Source organism: Microtus oregoni, unplaced genomic scaffold (genome assembly GCF_018167655.1).
Source record: "Microtus oregoni isolate MIOR12 unplaced genomic scaffold, Mior012 000055F_ref0000237, whole genome shotgun sequence".
Classification (NCBI taxonomy): Eukaryota; Metazoa; Chordata; class Mammalia; order Rodentia; family Cricetidae; genus Microtus; species Microtus oregoni.
The window spans coordinates 6,466,213-6,483,904 of record NW_024543831.1 but is presented as its reverse complement, the minus strand read 5'-3'; the positions used below and the strand labels follow the sequence as shown (position 1 = coordinate 6,483,904).

General features: G+C 49.0%; 1 protein-coding gene across 18 annotated transcripts in view; it reads left to right on the top strand.

Annotated features, from left to right (window-relative positions):
- Ncam1 (neural cell adhesion molecule 1) overlaps positions 1-16,391 on the top strand; it is a 293,933-nt gene extending 277,542 nt beyond the window's left edge. For 9 of the 18 annotated variants that reach the window (XM_041638365.1, XM_041638364.1, XM_041638358.1 and 6 more), the window contains 5 exons: positions 562-742; positions 8,784-8,991; positions 9,992-10,108; positions 11,108-11,923; positions 13,190-16,391. In XM_041638365.1, coding sequence (XP_041494299.1) covers positions 562-742; positions 8,784-8,991; positions 9,992-10,108; positions 11,108-11,923; positions 13,190-13,310 — 1,443 coding nt within the window. In that variant the 3' untranslated portion in view covers positions 13,311-16,391. Of the gene's footprint in view, positions 1-561; positions 743-3,216; positions 5,685-8,783; positions 8,992-9,991; positions 10,109-11,107; positions 11,924-13,189 lie in introns of those variants that run through there. The other 9 variants (XM_041638367.1, XM_041638372.1, XM_041638371.1 and 6 more) reach the window with 3 other exon arrangements.
- The last annotated feature ends 1,301 nt before the right edge of the window (positions 16,392-17,692 follow it).

Here is a 17,692-nt window from a genome sequence, read left to right as displayed (position 1 = left end):
AAAGGGGAAATGCAGTTTGGGTTTGAAGAGGCTGGTCTCCAACCTTGACTGCAGGCTCACTTGGGAAGTCAGCCTAACCACTTGCTCAGATTTAGTAAGAGCCTCAAGTGGTGCCCAGAGGTTTGTTGGAGGGATGTGATGAAGATGGTACAGGCGGCCCTAACTGCAGCACCTGGCCTACAGAGGCTCCTCAATAGATAACTCACCTGTACGAATGTGGCCAGCGTTCTGAAATATAACAAGAAACATTTGCTTTCACTCCTCTGAGAAGCCCTTATTCCAGAGGATAAGGAAGCTAGGGTAGGTAGGGGACAGCATTTGAACCCCTGTCAGTCCTGAAGTTGGTCGGTAGTGAAGTCAAAACCATGCCACACTGACGTTCCTTACTTACTGTTGGTGTCAGCAAGCAAACCAGGAGGATGCTCCAGTATGGAAAAGCCTCATTGGTTTCTATCTTCTTACATTTTAACCCCATAGTTTTCAGTCACCATCAATCTGTGCCTCTTAGCCAGTCTCTCCAGCGTGCTCACTCAAGCTCCCTGCTGCTTCCACTGTCCCCAGAAACTTGCCTCTGAATGGAAACCCGAAATCAGGCTCCCATCTGGCAGTGACCACGTCATGCTCAAGTCCCTGGACTGGAATGCCGAATATGAAGTATCTGTGGTAGCTGAGAATCAGCAAGGAAAATCCAAGGCAGCTCATTTTGTGTTCAAGACCTTAGCCCAGCCCACGGCCATCCCAGGTACAGCCACCTCTGTTTTCTGTCTGGTTTCCCGCTTTGAATTAATGCATACGTGCCACGCCTCCTAATGCGCCTGAACAACCCTGACAACTTGCTTGCTTACAGCCATCCTCATGACTGGTTGCTCATGCCAAGCTTAGTTTTGCCTTAGCCCCATCTGTGCAGTGGGTTGACATGTACCAGACTCCCCAGGAGAGTGTTGCCAAGCATCCTGGGGCAAAAGGTCCTATTTCATTTGGCTTTGAAATATCAATGCTAACCAGTCTGTGGGACTCCCTCAGATGGGAAACACCCCAACCCCCGCCTTGCCTTGGTTGCTGGTTGAACAAGGATCCTTGATGAGACTTTCTCTGCCATCTGCATTCTATACTAGGACCACATAACTGGTTTTGTGCCATTTATATATGACCCTTGCTTTTGCTGTACAACCATGGTCTAACTCTTCTCTCTGGTGACCCCGAGAGAAGGAATAGATGGTGTCCAGTTAGCAACATGCTTATCTGCGAAGGACCTCTCCACTGTGCTAGAGACGAATTGAACGTCTTGGAACAAAGCAAGTGGAAAACTTAGATCCTGGGAATCACCATCAATGGAAGGGCAGTCAGTCTGCTAGACCATGGTAGCAGCAGTGCTCCTAGGAGATGCAGATTCCTCTATAGGATCCAGGACCAACTCAAGTGTGGGAATAAAGTGAGAGCTCTGATTGCTGGCCCGGGTACCCCATGCTAGCGGCCGGTCCCCTGATTAGGCAAATTCCTCTAAGAAGATTCAGCCATCACTTTGCCTTTCCAGAGCCAGGCTAATGCCAGCCACAGGCAGGAGAGATGGCCATAGATCATATAGATGCCCCCTGTTGGAGAAGGCCCTCTATGCTCTACCATGTTCAGATGTGGTAGGAGGACAGCCTGGAGCAGGCCCATCATGTCTACCCTGTCTAGAGAACTTACTTAGCTGATGAGCTGTTGTCAAGCTTGCTCTTCCCCCGGGAAAGCCAGGACAGAAAGGTGATAGGCTGCCTGCCATGTAGGGTCATATGTGCCAAAGTGGGTAGCAACAGAAGGAGATCTTGGTGTGTGACTCTTTATGGTTGTGTGTGTGTGTGAGAGAGAGTGGGTGTATGTTGATTCGGGGGAGATGTTTGGGGCCTCCAGCCAGTTGGCAGGTGAAGGTTGAGCTGTAGACTAGACACGTCAATTGGTTGATTGCACTGTGGGGAGGGCTTCTTGCTCTGTTTAGGATCTCAGTACTAAAAAGAGGTCCTTGGATGTGGCTACAGGAAGTTGCCCTCGTTGTATCTCAATAGAGCGCCCAAATGGAGGTGGTCCTGCTTTTCTTCTGTCCCTTCTTTCCTGTGTTCTTTGGTTGGTTTTCCCTTGGAACTGAGAGTGTTACATGTGTCGGATCCATGCTTTTGAGCCTCTTAAGCTTCAGGGACTAGTGAGGCTTAAGTTAAGCCCTTTGCATCAGGCCATAGGCTAGTTCTTTCCCACAGTGAGACTTGACGGGCAGCATGCTTGCGCATGCTGTGTTCCCAGGCTGGGCACTGCCAGCCACTTCACTTTCTGGGCTTCCAGTGTGAGCATGAGAAATGCTAGAGAGTGCTCGACACACGATGACCTTGGAGAACATCATCCAGGCTCCCTCTTAAGCTAGACAGGGTTAGAAGGGCCTTACCTTGCCCATAGTGACTCTCTGCCTGCCGTGTACCTACTGAAAGGAGACCGCTCTGGTTGGACTCTCCTAGCCATGTTATTGGAATTCAAGAACAAAGCCACTTTGCATTATAAGACGTAGATCCATGGTCGAATTCTGTGGTCCTCAGGCTGGTAGAAGGTGAGACAGATGTTCAGGACTCCACCAGCACGATGGTGGGGCTTGCGCAGTAGAAAGACAGGTCTGCTTTGGCTCTTCAAAGACCGCCCCTCCTCCCCAGTGCCGTGGCTGTAGTGCAGCCAGGCGCTGCATCTCAGCCTGGACCAGCAAAGACCTAGACACAAGAAGGGCACACTCATTGCTGCGCCTCAGAGGCTCCATCTCAGTGAGAGGTAACATTCTCCTGACCTGACCCTGCTCCTCTACTGCGGAGGCCCCTGCTCTCTCACTTTAATTTCATTTGCTCGCTGGCCCCCACCCCCAGATTAACCTGCTATGCTGCTTCTGGCATCGCTGAGCTTCTGACCCGGCCTATGATGTTGATACAGCACTGAGCTCTCCTAACGTTTGTCAGCCTAACTTACTAAGTTGAATTAACCTTGGATTCTTGTGTTTTCTATATTTGACCTATTTTTTCTTTCTTTTTTTTATCTATTTTTCCCCCTCTGTTTCTGTCTCTGCCTTCTCTCTCCTCCCCTCCCATACCCTCCCTGTGTCCGTCGTCACACTTGTCACCTTGGACGTCACTGGGACATCCCCACTGCCACATTTATGTCTCAACAACCACCTGTCCTCTGGGACCCATTGCTTGACCCCTGCAGCCACCTTGGGAGGAAGTTCTACCTCCTACACCTTGGTCTCATTGCTTTTCTCTGTGGTGACTCTTCTTTTGCTATGTTAGGAACTTGAAAACACACACACACACACACGTGTGTGCGTGCACACACACACACATACACACACACACACAAATTTTAATTGCTTAAAAAGCCCAGTTCCTATGAAAAACGATCAGTTGTTCCCCTTTGAAAGATCCTGTCGGGCCTGCAATTGCCTGGCCACAGCTACTGAGCAAATGTTCTGTGTGAGCAAGGAAGGTCTTGGTGATTGGAATCAGATTTACCTCCTGAGATTTTGTCGTGCTGTGGAACTATTCTGTCGCTTTGTATGGGGTCTTCCCCCTTCTTAAGAGCAGTAAAGAGAGAGAGATAAAGAGAGAGAGGAAAAAAGAGACAGAGAAAGAAAGAAAGAAAGAAAGAAAGAAAGAAAGAAAGAAAGGAAGGAAGGAAAGAATTTGAGAGATTTGAGAGGTATTTCTTTCTGTACTATTTTTCAAAGACAGCATTATGCAAGGTTTATGGGGAGGTTTCTGCTATCTGTTACTTGTGTTTTTTGTTGTTCATAAATACAGCAGAGGAAGGATTCTAGACTTCTAAAGGTTGGCTCAGATTGCTAAAGTCACCACATGTGCCCTTCACTCTAACACTGCGCCCTGCCCTCCACCTTTCAATAGGTAGTTAGCTTCGCCAGTGGTTAAGTATTCAAGTACCCATGTTGTACTTAGGTACTTAAATCCCAAGTATTTAAGTACCCGTGTGGTGACTCACCTGAGCGCTCTGCTGACATGATAGACAGATTAAATCCCTCTGTAGCCCGTGCGGTGGGAAAAGTAGAAATCGTCTATTGTCCTGGAGCTGATGAGCATTCTGGAAGGTGCTGAAATGCTAGTGTTAGCCCGACATCTCCTGCTGTCTCTGTGAAAAAGGCCAAACTGTGATGTGCCCAATAGGAATGGGCTTTTGGGATCTGACTCCCAAAAGAGCTCATTCTTCCACTGCACAGTAGGATGCTTCAGATGAGCATGAAACCTCCAGGTCCTGGGGTCTGTGGTCCAGCCATGACCTACATCACCACCATAAGTGCAGTATACCAGGCAGGTTGGAAGCATCCTCTGTGAGTCAGTCACCCTGCCCACCTCCCCGCTACATGCTCCAAAGAGCTCAAGGTAAGGGATTGAGGGGACATACTACCCTCTCCCACAGTGTTAGCGCATTTGGGGCAGTCTGCCTGTCTGCACTTCCAGAATGATCCAGCTTCCCTAATGGTCTCCACGACACTTTTAAAATTATTATGAAGAGCCAGGAATTCCTGTCTGCTGTTGTGCGATTCACGCAGAAGAGGAAATGGGTGTGTCGCGTCGGATGCATGAGACCCAAGGCTGAATACCATCCACTAGTATCAGCGCGTGAACTTTGGGATGGACCTCCCTCCCCTCCCACATTCTGCCTATCTCATCTCTGAGCATCTACACGGACGTTTAATTTATGTTCTCTTTGGTTCTTTACTGATTTCATTTCTGTTGTTCCTTTTTAATGCTCAAAGACTAGCATTTCGCTCTGGGAATCCAAATGACCCTGAATTGCGGTCTGCAGGCAAAGCCAACTCGGTTGCCACCTGCCAGTATCCCCAGTGTTCAGCATAGATAGAGGCTTCACAGTGCTCAGCAGCTAACACTGACAGTGCCTCTTGCTCAGCTCCGAACCTCTGCTCTGGAACCTTGGCATCTACCCACCAGCTCAGTGAAACAAGATGGCTCTTGGGCACAGGGCGATACAGCAGAGAAAAGGACATGGGGCTTTGGAGCCTGATATGAAAATCATAGGTCAGCTAAGGAAAGCTTCAGGGAGGGCAAGAGAGGTCCTACCTAAGTCCTCTTCTGATGACCCTGAAGAGCTGTCACATGCATTCACTCTAGGAGAGCTCAGAGTCTGCCTCTGCCTCATCACTGACCCACTCATAGGAGAGGGACAGTGTCAATATTTCTAAGGGGACCTTGAGAGATCAACGCTAAATTTTCAGAGTCCAAACATGGTCCCGTACTCTTAGCAGACACAGGGCCCAGCTGGAAAACCTTTGGGCTTATTCCAGTCCCTTTGTAATGGAGACATCTTTAGTGTGTGCTAGCCCCAGACAGACACTTGGTGCCTCTGAGAAGGCTAGGGCTCCTAGTCCAGCCAGGAGTCCCTAAGAGAGCAGCCCCCAGGTAGCCCCAAGGGAGTGAGCTCACCCTGCCCCCTGCACTGTGAATCAGTACAGACCATATACCATCTGCCATGAGGGTTCTCTTCTCATTTTTAGAATATTTATACAGCAGGTTCAGATCATGTTTTTTCTACTAATAAGAATGCTAACGTTGTTGTGTAGATAATCAGCAAGACTTTATGAAGTTTACACCTTTGCATTATTAAAGGATATAACAGTTCATGTAAACTCAAAAGCGTGTTTTGATTTTCTTTGATATCTGTGTCCAACACAGTCCCCAAATTAAAAGCCTCTCCCTCCACCTCGTCTGTACTTGATAACCAGGAAAGACATTTCAAATTGGACCCCACACTTGACAAGAAAGAGAGTCCTAGTCAAAGGCATTTTCCCACGAAAATCTGTGTACCCTTCTAAGTGATCCTGAATGGCTCCTGTTGCCTGGGAATCCTCAGCAGACAATGAGAGAGGAATGAGCCTTTGCAAAACTGGGGAGGTAGTCATTGAAAATGAGGTCAGGGGTAACATGTTCGGTCAGATGTAGAGCTCTCTAGCAAGGTCTTGTGGGTATGTAGCAGCCATTTCTCCCTCTAACAGTATACACACACACACACACACACACACACACACACCCCACATAAACATGGGAATCTTACAATAGAGAGAAACTGACCAAAGCTTGTGTCAACAACCTGCATTCTGGTCATAGCCAGCTCCAGGAAGGAGCAAGCAGACCTATAAGAGATTTCTGAGGAAATCAGCCCTGCAGTTCAACCATTCAGGGAGCCTGACAGTTGTATTGAGACTAGGACTTCAGCCTTGGGTGCCATGGCACAATGACTCAGATCCAACTGGGCACCTGGAAAATGTGAGATCCATTGAAAGGCATAGGAAAATGGGCACATATGTAAGTCTCAGCCCTGGAGCAATTCAGTTGAATGCCAAAACTGCTTTTAATGCCCAGCTCTCAAAGCAGTAACGGAAGAAGACAGCCAGCCCCATCCAGGCACTTCTCAGGGCAGCTCTAACCTAAGAAGATGAGGGAAAGCTGGCCTCCAAGAGGCCTTCTTTATGTGCAAGACACCTAGGTGGGCTTAGAACAGAGGGCAAGAGGAAGATCATGGAGAAGACAGATGTCTGAGAGGTTTTAGGGTTTTTGTTTTGTTTTTGTTTATTGTTTGTGTAATTTGCTTTTCTTTTTATGACCTGTTCATAAGATGCGGGATCCAGACCTTGTCCCATTAGTTCTCCTGGACTGAATGATTCTGTGCCATCCACAAGGGATGTGACCGTCTCCTGATTCCAGTACCCTTTCGTCTCTATTCTGGGCATTCCGGGCTAGCATTGGAGTTTGTCCTTAGGAAGTACTCCAGTACCTGGGCAAGGTTTCTTAGTAGGGGCAGAAGATAGGCTCCACAAAAATGAAGAGCAGTGGCCAGGTGTGGTGGTGGACACCTCTAATCCCAGCTCTCAGGAAGTGAGGAAAAAGGATCGGTGCCCCTGAGCAGGGAGATCCTGTCACGAAACTCTGACATTATTAATGGGAAAATGACAACACACATGTAGTACCGCTTATCCCTCCCCTTGTCTGGAGGGACGGCACAAGATGAGACTGGCAAGCTGCGGGAACAGGCTTAGCAGCTGAGGGAGTAGAGGAACTGACTGTGGAGACGGCTGGGCCCACTTTGCAAGTGCTGTGAGTTGTGACTCTTACAGCCAGTTCACGATCTGGGTACCCTGGGTCCCTTGGGAACACAGGAAACATCAGACGAGATCTAATGGTAGATTGTGTAGCATGAATAAAAACCCGGAGACAGATAATAGATCAGAAAAGCAAAACAGCCAAGCCACTAGAGCAGTCTTACCTCTGCCAAGGCTGGGTGACTGCAGACTGAGCCCTGAGCCTCTGCCTCCTTCTGTTTTCTGTTCCCCTTTAGTGCTGGGATTAAAGGCATGTGACTCCCTAGGACTGGGATTAGAGGTGTGAGCCACCACCACCTAGATCTGTCTCTGCATTGATCTTGTATAGCCCAGGGTGGCCTTGAACTCACAGAAATCCATCTGCCTCTGTCTCCCAAATCATGGTATTAAAGGTATGAAATTGCTGTCTGGCTTCTAGTGACTTAGTTTTACCCTCTGATCTTCAGGCAAGCTTTATTTATTAAAACATCGATAAAACATCACTATAAGAATGGGTTTGCCCTTGAAGAATGGATGAATGAGAAGTGCCCATATATCATTCTGAAACTATCATCTCCACAATGGCCTCCATAGGCAGAACTCTGTTCAGGGTCTTGCTTCCCACCATACTGCTATTTATGGGAGTCAGTGGGTCCCTGTCAGAAAACTGTTGTCAGTGGGGTCCCACGGGGAACTCAGACAGGGTCCTTCTGTGAGAGAATCTATAGGCCAAGGTCTTGGAGGACTACTAATGGACACCAGGGAGTTAGACACAGAAAACCCAGCCAGAAGTAAGAGGCTGCATAGGGTCTGGGGGTGAGAATGTGAATATTTGTCCTGTGTGTGGGTATGACTGTCTGTGAGAATGTTCAAATCTGGGTAAGTCTACAGGTTTTCCTGAAGTCTGGTCCCAGCATGCCTGGCTCCCACATGGTGAGTATTCCCAGACCTTTTGCCTTACCTGTGGGGCCTGGGGAGGCTGCTGTGTCTCAGGAGTTTCATGGATCACAAAAAGAAAGGGTAAAATGAGACCCTAGTTCCCTCATAGTTAAAGTTCTTTCGACTTACTTCAAGAGGGGAAAGGGTGTAGACTTATATGTTGGGCATCCCATTGGGCCTGACATCTCACCAAGACCTAAGGCAGTCCTGGGAACCCCATATGGGATCCTGTCTATCACAGTGCGACCTAACATCAGGAGCCAGCAGCTACTGCCTAACTACATCAAAAAAACCTTTTGCATTGGTCCAGAGACACAGCAGGGCCCTCCTAGATTCGTCTACTCTAGGTGTCCTCAAGCAATGCTTGTCTGGGCCTAGTCTGCTTCCAGGGTTCCTGAAGATCAGTTGAGCCTATGCCTTAGGGAGGAGGTTCAGGTTGGGGACAGAAACGAAGACACAGCTCACAATCCCCTCTCTTCATCTTAACTTGTGGGAGCCCCCAAACCCTGTCTCCTGGGTGAGATGAGGGCATCATGCCCCATCTAAAAAGTGCAGAGAACCTCTTGTCTCTGAACCAACCATAAGAAGGCCCTTGAGAAGGTATCACTGGTCACAAAGGCCTTGATTTTATGCTCAGGGCCCTACTCCACCCCCAGGGATGGTTGTCCAGAGGGTTAGGGGTGCGCATAGCCAAGCCTGCTAACCACCAACCATCTCTTTCCTACTTAAGCCAACGGCAGCCCCACCACAGGCCTGAGCACCGGTGCCATCGTGGGCATCCTCATTGTCATCTTCGTCCTGCTCCTCGTGGTCATGGACATTACCTGCTACTTCCTGAACAAGTGTGGCCTGCTCATGTGCATTGCTGTTAACCTGTGTGGCAAAGCTGGGCCCGGAGCCAAGGGCAAAGACATGGAGGAGGGCAAAGCTGCTTTCTCGTGAGTGCAAACCCATCGTGTCAGTGAGGTCGAGGCTCCGCCCAGCCCAGGGCCTAGTGCTGTGCTGTCTGACAGTGCTGGGGTGGCCTGCCCTTTAGCTTTATTGTTTCCCACGTGAAAACTCTGAGTGGTTACATTATCAAAGCAAATCTCTCTAGGAATGGGTTTAAGGCAAGGTGGGGTTACCAGTTTGAATGGCAGCATCTTGGGTTCTCCCTAGGTTCTAAAGTCTCATACAGATTTGGAAATTCCTGAGGGAGGCCAAGAAAGAGGCTTGTCAGAATCGGCTATGATTGGAGAGGATCAGCGTTGGAAGCGTGCACTTCATCTCTTGTCCATTCATTTGCCACTCATCCAATATTTATCTTGCAGCTCCTGAAGGCAACACCCTGTATCCTGGCTGTAGGGTACCCAAAGGAGAAGAATGAATATAGATCCCTCTCCTCTTGGAGGGACACCCTATATATTCTTTCCCTCCTGCAGCATCTGTTAGCTAGTTAGCAGGAGATTTTGGAGTTGGTGGGTGAGTGGGCCTGTTATAGCAAGCTGAGAAAGGATGGAGGGAGAAGATGGAGTTGTTGAACCCTCCCACATGCTGGAAACTGTATATATACAGATATCTCTGTGTGTGTGCGTGTGTGTATGCACATGGACCTGTGTATCACAGCTACAATATATGTATATACATGCATACATATGTATGCACATGGGTTTACATTGGAGATTTATCTGCACTGTGCTAAAAACTTTACACGAATGATCTCATTTTGTTCTCATAGGTAGGTGAGTTATACACTATTACTTATCCTAATTTATGGATGGGAGAACTGAGGTAGGGCTAATGACCTTATATACTCTGGGCTAGGCTGGTGCAGACAGGAATCTGGCCCACTTTGCCAGCCACAGGCTGGACCCTGATGGCCCTTGCTGCAGCTTCTTTTCCTAGATGTCTTCCCTCTGAAGCTGTCCTGGGATCTAACCAGCAGAACTCTCTCCACAGGAAAGATGAATCCAAAGAACCCATCGTGGAGGTCCGAACAGAGGAGGAACGGACTCCAAACCATGATGGAGGGAAGCACACAGAGCCCAACGAGACCACACCGCTGACAGAGCCCGAGTACGTGGACTAGGAGGGACTGGCACCTCCTCAGTAGATTCCCCAGTTCCACCTCATCACCCCATCCCAACTTTCCCTGCTTCTCACCCTCGGCTCCTGGCCAAACATGGAAACCTGAACTCTGGAGCCCTCGGTCAGAAGACCTCTTGGCCGGACAATGTCTGAACCCACTCTCCTTGGAGAGAAGGCATTCTTGCTTCTCCTTGGGTCATGGTGGGTCCTTACCAGGCTCTTCTCATTAAGTGGGATTCCCAAGACTCCTCCAAAATTCCACACATATTTTAGGAATTGCTTAAACTCAATGAGAAAATGACAAACGACTGCACTTTTAATATCTTCTATGCTAGAAAAGTTGGGGGCCTGGTAAGGTTCCCTGGACCTCTTCTATTCAGAAATCTCAGAGATCCTCAGGGTCTCTGACCAGCCATGGCTATCTTGCCTGCTTGCCTATCAAGGATCTAATAGATTTGAAAGAAGCACTTCTTACAGGAACATACATCTGTGGCTGGATGTATGTGTCTATCCTGACACACGGGAGCCATTTGGAGCACTGTTCCTCTCATCTGGTCCCGTCCCTGCCTAGGAAGAGCTATAAGGTAACTGGACCCCATTTCTGTGGGGCTCCAGAAACCTAGAGAGGTATATGATGGGCATCAGCTGCCTTCCCTGGCGTGGAGATCCAGGGTGGCACAAGAGAACAGTAGAGAGCTCTGTAGGAGATTGGAGCCCTGTATAGAGAGCTGTCGGTGTGTCAGCATGGAGGAAGGCTAGCAGGTCCCTTTGAGACTGCCACGTTCTTTGTTGTCTCCTGTGTCCTCTTCTGCCCGCCTGGGGCGTGTACTTCCTCTTCGTCCTCGTTTCTCTGTGGGCCCACGTTCCTGCCCGTGTACGGTTGCATGCCTTCCCTCAGCTCCTCTCCTTGCCTCTGATCTATCTAGCTTCTCTGTCATGTCTCAGCTTCATTGTCTATTCTCTTTCTACTTCCTGTCCTCCCCACAGGCTGCCTGCTGACACCACAGCCACTGTCGAGGACATGCTGCCTTCTGTCACCACCGTCACCACTAACTCTGACACTATCACCGAAACTTTTGCCACTGCTCAGAACAGCCCCACCAGTGAGACCACTACACTGACCTCCAGTATTGCCCCACCGGCGACAGCTGTGCCGGACTCCAATTCTGTGCCCACTGGTCAGGCCACCCCTTCCAAGGGGCCCGGTGTCACTGCCGCATCCACGCCCCCAGCCTCGGCCCCAAAGGTTGCTCCTCTAGTTGACCTGAGCGATACCCCGACCTCAACTCCCTCTGCTAGCAATTTGTCCTCCACTGTCCTGGCTAACCAAGGAGCTGTACTCAGCCCCAGCACCCCTGCCAACGCGGGGGAGGCCTCCAAGGTCCCTCCAGCTAGTAAGCTGTCCCCTGCTCCAACCCCCACCCCAGCTGGGGCAGCCAGCCCCTTAGCAGCAGTAGCTGCCCCTGCCACAGAAGCCCCCCAGGCCAAGCAGGAAGCCCCCAGCACCAAAGGCCCGGACCCAGAGCCCACCCAGCCTGGCGCCATGAAGAACCCACCTGAGGCAGCCACAGCCCCCGCTAGCCCGAAGAGCAAGGCTGCCTCCGTCAGCACCACAAAACCTTCCCAGGGCGAGGACTTAAAAATGGACGAAGGGAACTTCAAGACCCCAGATATTGACCTTGCAAAGGATGTTTTTGCAGCCCTGGGCTCTCCTGCTCCGGCCACTGGGGCCAGTGGACAAGCCTCTGAGCTTGCTCCTCCCACTGCAGACAGCGCGGTGCCGCCTGCACCAGCAAAGACCGAGTACGACCTCTCTTTGTCTGCTGTCATTGGGTTGTGTCCTGTGGTGGTGTGTGTCTGTGTTGTGCTGTGTCCTCCTTGTTTGATGTGTCCTCAGCCTCTTGCAGGGCTTCTATGAGGCAACTATCAGTCAGGGGCCTGGAGTCAGGCAGGAGCAGGGGCAGGCAGTGCGATAGGTGCGAAGAGGCTGCCGGCTCGCTAATTAGGCCATGTTAATTATGTTTCATCCTCGTAATCCTAGCCATGCTTCTGTTTTCCCCGGGGATGCCTTTGCAGTTGGGTCACTGGCGAGCAGAGCTTGAGAAGGCACTAAGGAGGCCAAGGTGCCTTTCTCTGTCATCCCGGGCCCAGAGTGTGTGGGTGCTATCCAGGGCCAGGCCAAGGCCTCCTGAGAAAGGCACCGTTGTATTCAGGAAGAAAAGAGGTAGCCATGGTGAGGTGCGTGGGCAAGGAGGGTCCAGCCCACAGACAGCTCTGTCACACACTGGCTGCAAGGCCCACCCCCTACCTAAGACTCCCAGACACTCAATGCCTGTCTCCAAGTTCAAGTTCTCAACCTTCTGATTTCTCAAGTGGGATGCTAAATACAGTGGAATCATGATAGCTGTGTTAGCACTCAAGGGGCTTTAGCCTGGACTCTGCCTTGTGAGACCTGTGGAGACAGAGGCATACCTGCCTGGACTTTTATAAAGGTTTATAAATGTGGCTATCCCTTCCAGTCCCTTGCAACAAGCAGGCCCATTCTAGCTTCTTACCGTGGTAACCATATTTTCTCACCCTGTTCAAGCCACCATCCTGAAACAGCTGGGGTGTAGGGTTGGGGGCAGGCAAAAGTGAGGCGCCTTACAATAGGGGTCCCTGGAACTGGTACCTGAAGCAGAACCTGGTACATATAGCAAACTGAGCTACAGCGCTTCTGCTTATCAGGGTGAGAGAGAGAGAGAACCTTCTCTCCTCCTGCCCGGAGTTACCACAGGGCCCCTGGAGGCGATCGAGGCCAGAGGAAGAAAGGACTCTTCTCTGACTAGAGCACCTCCACCTAGCTGCACCTCAAAATCGCCTGGTTGCTTTTAAAGTCATGACACCCAGGATTTCTGGGGACATTCCCCAGGCGTGAGTCACTTGGAGAATGCTGAGGTGACGTCAACCTGCACGCAAGGTTGGATGTCAGAGCTGCAGCTGAAGCCCCCCAGATTGCGCGAGGAGAGGGGCGGTATTCGCAGGGCAGTATACTGTGATCTCAGCTGCGCTATTTGTGTTTCTCTGCAGGAAGGGTCCTGTAGAAGCAAAGTCCGAGTCCCAGGAGTCAGAAGCAAAGCCAGCGCCAACTGAAGTCAAGACGGTCCCCAACGATGCCACACAAACAAAAGAGAATGAGAGCAAAGCATGATGGGTACCTAGCAACAAGCAAAGATCAAAATAAAAAGTGACACAGCAGCGGCTTCACCAGAGCATCCCCAAATCTCTCTCTCCCTCTCTCCCGTCTCTCTCTGTGTCTCTCTCTCACACGCGCACACGTGCATGCGCGCACGCGCGCGCGCGCACACACACACACACACACACACACACACACTCATTCCTCTAGTGTCTCTTGCCTTTAAAAAAACAGATAACATGGGATCGCCTTTTTGTAGGTTTCTAGAAAGGGCTCCTTTGTTGCACACTCACTTGTAAAAAAAAAATGAAACAAAAAGGTTAAACCCACAGCCAAACTAGGACACTCTGTTCCCTGAAACCATTTAAAAATCAAACAAAAGGACCCCAAATTAAGAATCTAGGAAGCTCAGAAAGAAAAAAAAATCTAGGTTCAGGAAGGCTGCAATTGGTGTTACCCAATTGGCACAGATCGGTTTCAGAAAAATGCTTCCAAGAGCTCAGACTAACCGAATGAACCAAGTTCGCAGCTTATTTTTATACTTTCAGTCAAGTCGGGACTCGGTAGAACCTCACAAAGAAGTTAGGCTTTCCGTTCACTCTGTACTTGTTCGGTATGCAAAGTGCGGCGCTCCTGTTGGCTGCTTCAGTTCCCATGTAGACTCCAGTGCCGAAGGAGGAATGCCAAATCGCAGCTCATTCCACTTCTTTTGCCTTTGTTTTCCTCCCACTGTTTCTTTCCTTTCCCTTTCTTCCTCTCTTCCAACTTTGCTTTCCAGTGTTTACACGTTGACAGATGTTTGACTTCGGTTGTGTTTGACGTCCCTGTAAAATGCCTGCCGTTTTGTTTTCCTTTGAGCAACAGGTAACCCCATAGAGGCAGGTAGAATCCCCCCAGGTTGCTTAGCACAGGGTGAAGGTTATAAATGACGATTGTTTACAGTGGGTCTACCCCCCACCCCCACCACCAATTCTGATTCGTTGCCGTTTTTACCTGTGTCAAACTGGGGTGCAAGCCCTCTCCTTCTGGAATGATTTTGCCTCTTTTTTTTCTGTTTGATTCTGTTGCTGTTTCTTAGTGGGAGAGGGGACCTTAGACCACTTTCGGATTAGCTGCCACCTGCCTGTGTCTGTGACACCGGACCTGCCTCCCAGGTGTCTGCACACCCTTCCTCTGAAGGACTCCTTTGGCTTTGTTGAATGAAGCAGAGAAGATTGTATAGTTGGGGCTGGTCTTGGTGAACACACTCTTTTTTTTACCCCCAAACACCCCCTTTCTTTGTAGAAAGCCAAATAAAATATATACATACCATTTCATTTCCTTTTGAGCCCAGAATCTAGATTTGAGCAGAAAAGCACGCGTGCTTCAGGGAAGTAGTGTCTCCTTTTGGAAATCTGTTGAAGGAAAGTGACATCGGCCTTCTGTTTGCTTAGGCAACATTTGTAAAAACAAATACTGTCTGGAGTTATAATCCAACTTTCCAAGTGGGGGAAAAAATACAGAAACTTTCAGGGGGACGGGAGGGGGAGAAGGGAAAAGCCAGCCCTTTGTATAGACATTTTGCTTTTGTTTTTCATTCGACTTTAGAACCGCAAGCTTGTGCACTGTGGATGCGTGAATATTTTAGTGTGAAACGTGTTTTTGTCATAGTATTGAAATAAAACTTCAACATAGTTTGGTTGTGGAAGGTATAGCAGATAGTTCAGAAAAAGAAAAAGAAAAGCTATTCAGGAAACAAACAGACACACAAACGACCCGAAACGTCAAAAGGAATTGAAGCCTTTCAACAAAGGAAACGAAATACAGGTGATGCTGATGCAGAGGACACTAAAGCCAACAGACGTCCATCCGACAGCACGGGTTCCTTTCCCAAGTACAAAGCAGCAAGTGGTGAGGGTGGCAGATGGCCTCTGTGTCCCCTCTGTGGGCTGTGCACCCTGGTGTTCTGACACTTCTGCAGCGTGACCAGTGGCGATGCTAGGTTATAATTTCAAAGTGTGAAAAGTAATGGTCTTGTCATTTACTCGATGTGGGGTTATTTTGCATTTTCTCAGCTCCTGGGGACGGAAATTGGAGGATCCCAGAACACTCAGTCTGGCCCCTGTCACCCCAGGACCTGCCCAGATCCATAGTTAACAGGTCCTCAGGACGAGCTATGTGGAAGACAGCTCTGAGGGCACACAGCAGAATGGGAAAAGCGGGTCGTACCCAAGCCAGAGAGGTCCTAGTGGTGAGGGGCAGACTCCTCTGGGTGTAGCCCGTCCAGTGGGATCTGCTTCCCATGGTGTGAAGTCAGTGGCTTGAGCAGCTAGGCTAAGGGCACACTGTGCCTCCTGGAACTGATGTATTTCACCCTGCGGTTCGACACATTGAGTTCAGTTCTGATGACTAGAACGAGATAGAACCACCCTAGAATAACCTGGCCCAGGGTGACTGACCTCCTGAACACTGGCCCCACCATTCGCTGGACTAGACAGCCCACACTTGGATCTGCCTCTCTCTTTACACATATGTTTGTCTCATCATGCATGAGTTTTCCTCTTTTTTTAAGCAGTAATCTCTCTAAAATGAAAGAGGGAGTCGGTGTATTTCCACGTTCTTTTATCTGAAGAGATAAACACAGTTCATCTCCTGTGATTTTTTTTTTTTACGTTTTTAGAAGGAGGGATGGACTCACCAGTTTCAATGTTGATGTGTCGTATGTCTACGTGGCATACATATGTATCACACAAAGACCAGCATGGCCAAGTTCTGTGGGAAGGCCACCCAGGTGCCACGAGTGGGGTCTCCCAATCCTGAAGGGCCAAGGTGTATTCAATAGGGACTCTATGTTCTCACTTTTCTATGGAACTCCCACGTCCCAGGGTCTCACCCTCAGCTGTCCGTCTGGATGGTGGTGATCACACCTCCATTAACATCCTTACCCAGCATTCTGTACTTCGGGGGCCTTCTCTCTTGTTATAAAACTTTTTACTGAGTGAAACATCAACACCACCTTTGTTTCCGTTCTCACTGCTGTAAATACTGAGTACTAACTGAGAATTTTGACTTTGCATTCTGTCAGAATACTTGTGTTCAATAAAAACTGAAAGAAGAAAAAAGGAGAGTCAAGCTTGGATTTCTTTCTGTTCAGAGAGAGAGAGAGAATCGTGTTTGGATGAATGTGGGTATGCCTGTGTTCTAGTTTGGGGGGTTTGTGGTAGGTTGGTTGGTTGCTTTTAGAGTGGGGTTTGTGATTGCTTTTGTTTTAGGACTTAGTAAGCAATATTATTGTGTCTTAGACCCGTGCAATATTGGGTCTACAATTTTAGTATTCAGTGGGCTGAGGCAGGAGAATTAGCATAGAGGAATTTGAACTTGAACCTACATAATTTCTAGGTCAGCTGGGCTACAATGTAAGATCATGTCTCAAACAAAACAAAACAGAAAAAAACACATTTGTGTACATGTGTGTGTGTGTAAAACTATCTTGAGTTCACGCTGCTTAAGTAGTGATTACTTTCCCTTTTTCTTAACTTTTGTTTTAGCAGTTGATAGAGGGTTCCAGTCTAAAGGTGCCAAACCTGAGATTCAAGAGGACTTTATTCAAATCCTGGATCTGTCAATTCCTAGATGACCTTGGAAGACTTTTTTCATCTCCCCAAGACTCAATTTTCTCTTTTGCCGGACAGGAAGTGCCTAGGAAATAGATGTCATGTCGGTACTAATTGATGAACAAGGTAGTGTGTGTGTGTGTGTGTGTGTGTGTGTGTGTGTGTGTGTGTGTGTCTGGCACAGTGTTTTCTTGGCTCATAAGAAGAACTCAGTAAATAAGAATTAGTGCTGTTGGCATCACTGACAGGTAACACCATCTACTGTAGTTATAGTAACAGCCAACACCTGAGCTTCAAAATCACAACCCTGAGGCGGGTGCATGAGGCATTTCCCAGAATAATGGATGCCCCTCTCCCTCTCGCTCTGCCTGTCAGCCTTTGGAGCCATCATTCATCCCTGGGAATTTGTTAGAGCAGGCAGAGTGCAAACTCTGAATTCTCCCGCAACTGCAGCCACTTGACTCTGCAAACAACCTCTACAGTGAGAAGTGTCCATTGAGCTACAGAGTCGGGTGGTTCCTGGAGGAGTCCTGGCTGCAGGGCCAGGATGAGAGAGAACTAAAGAGGTTCCAAGAGCATAAACCATAAGCATGTACCCGTTCAGGGATTATTTAGCCCTTGTACAAATCTGAGGGTGACATCTTCCCTTTGTGTTGAAGATGCCGGCCTCGCTTGCTTATTCTAATAAGATCAAACATCTTCAGGGGGGTGTGGTCGTGGGCCTCTTCTATTTTTCATCCGAATACCACATCCCATGCATCTGCGCAGTTACTTTCTCCACGGATTCTCAGTTGTGTAGGCCAG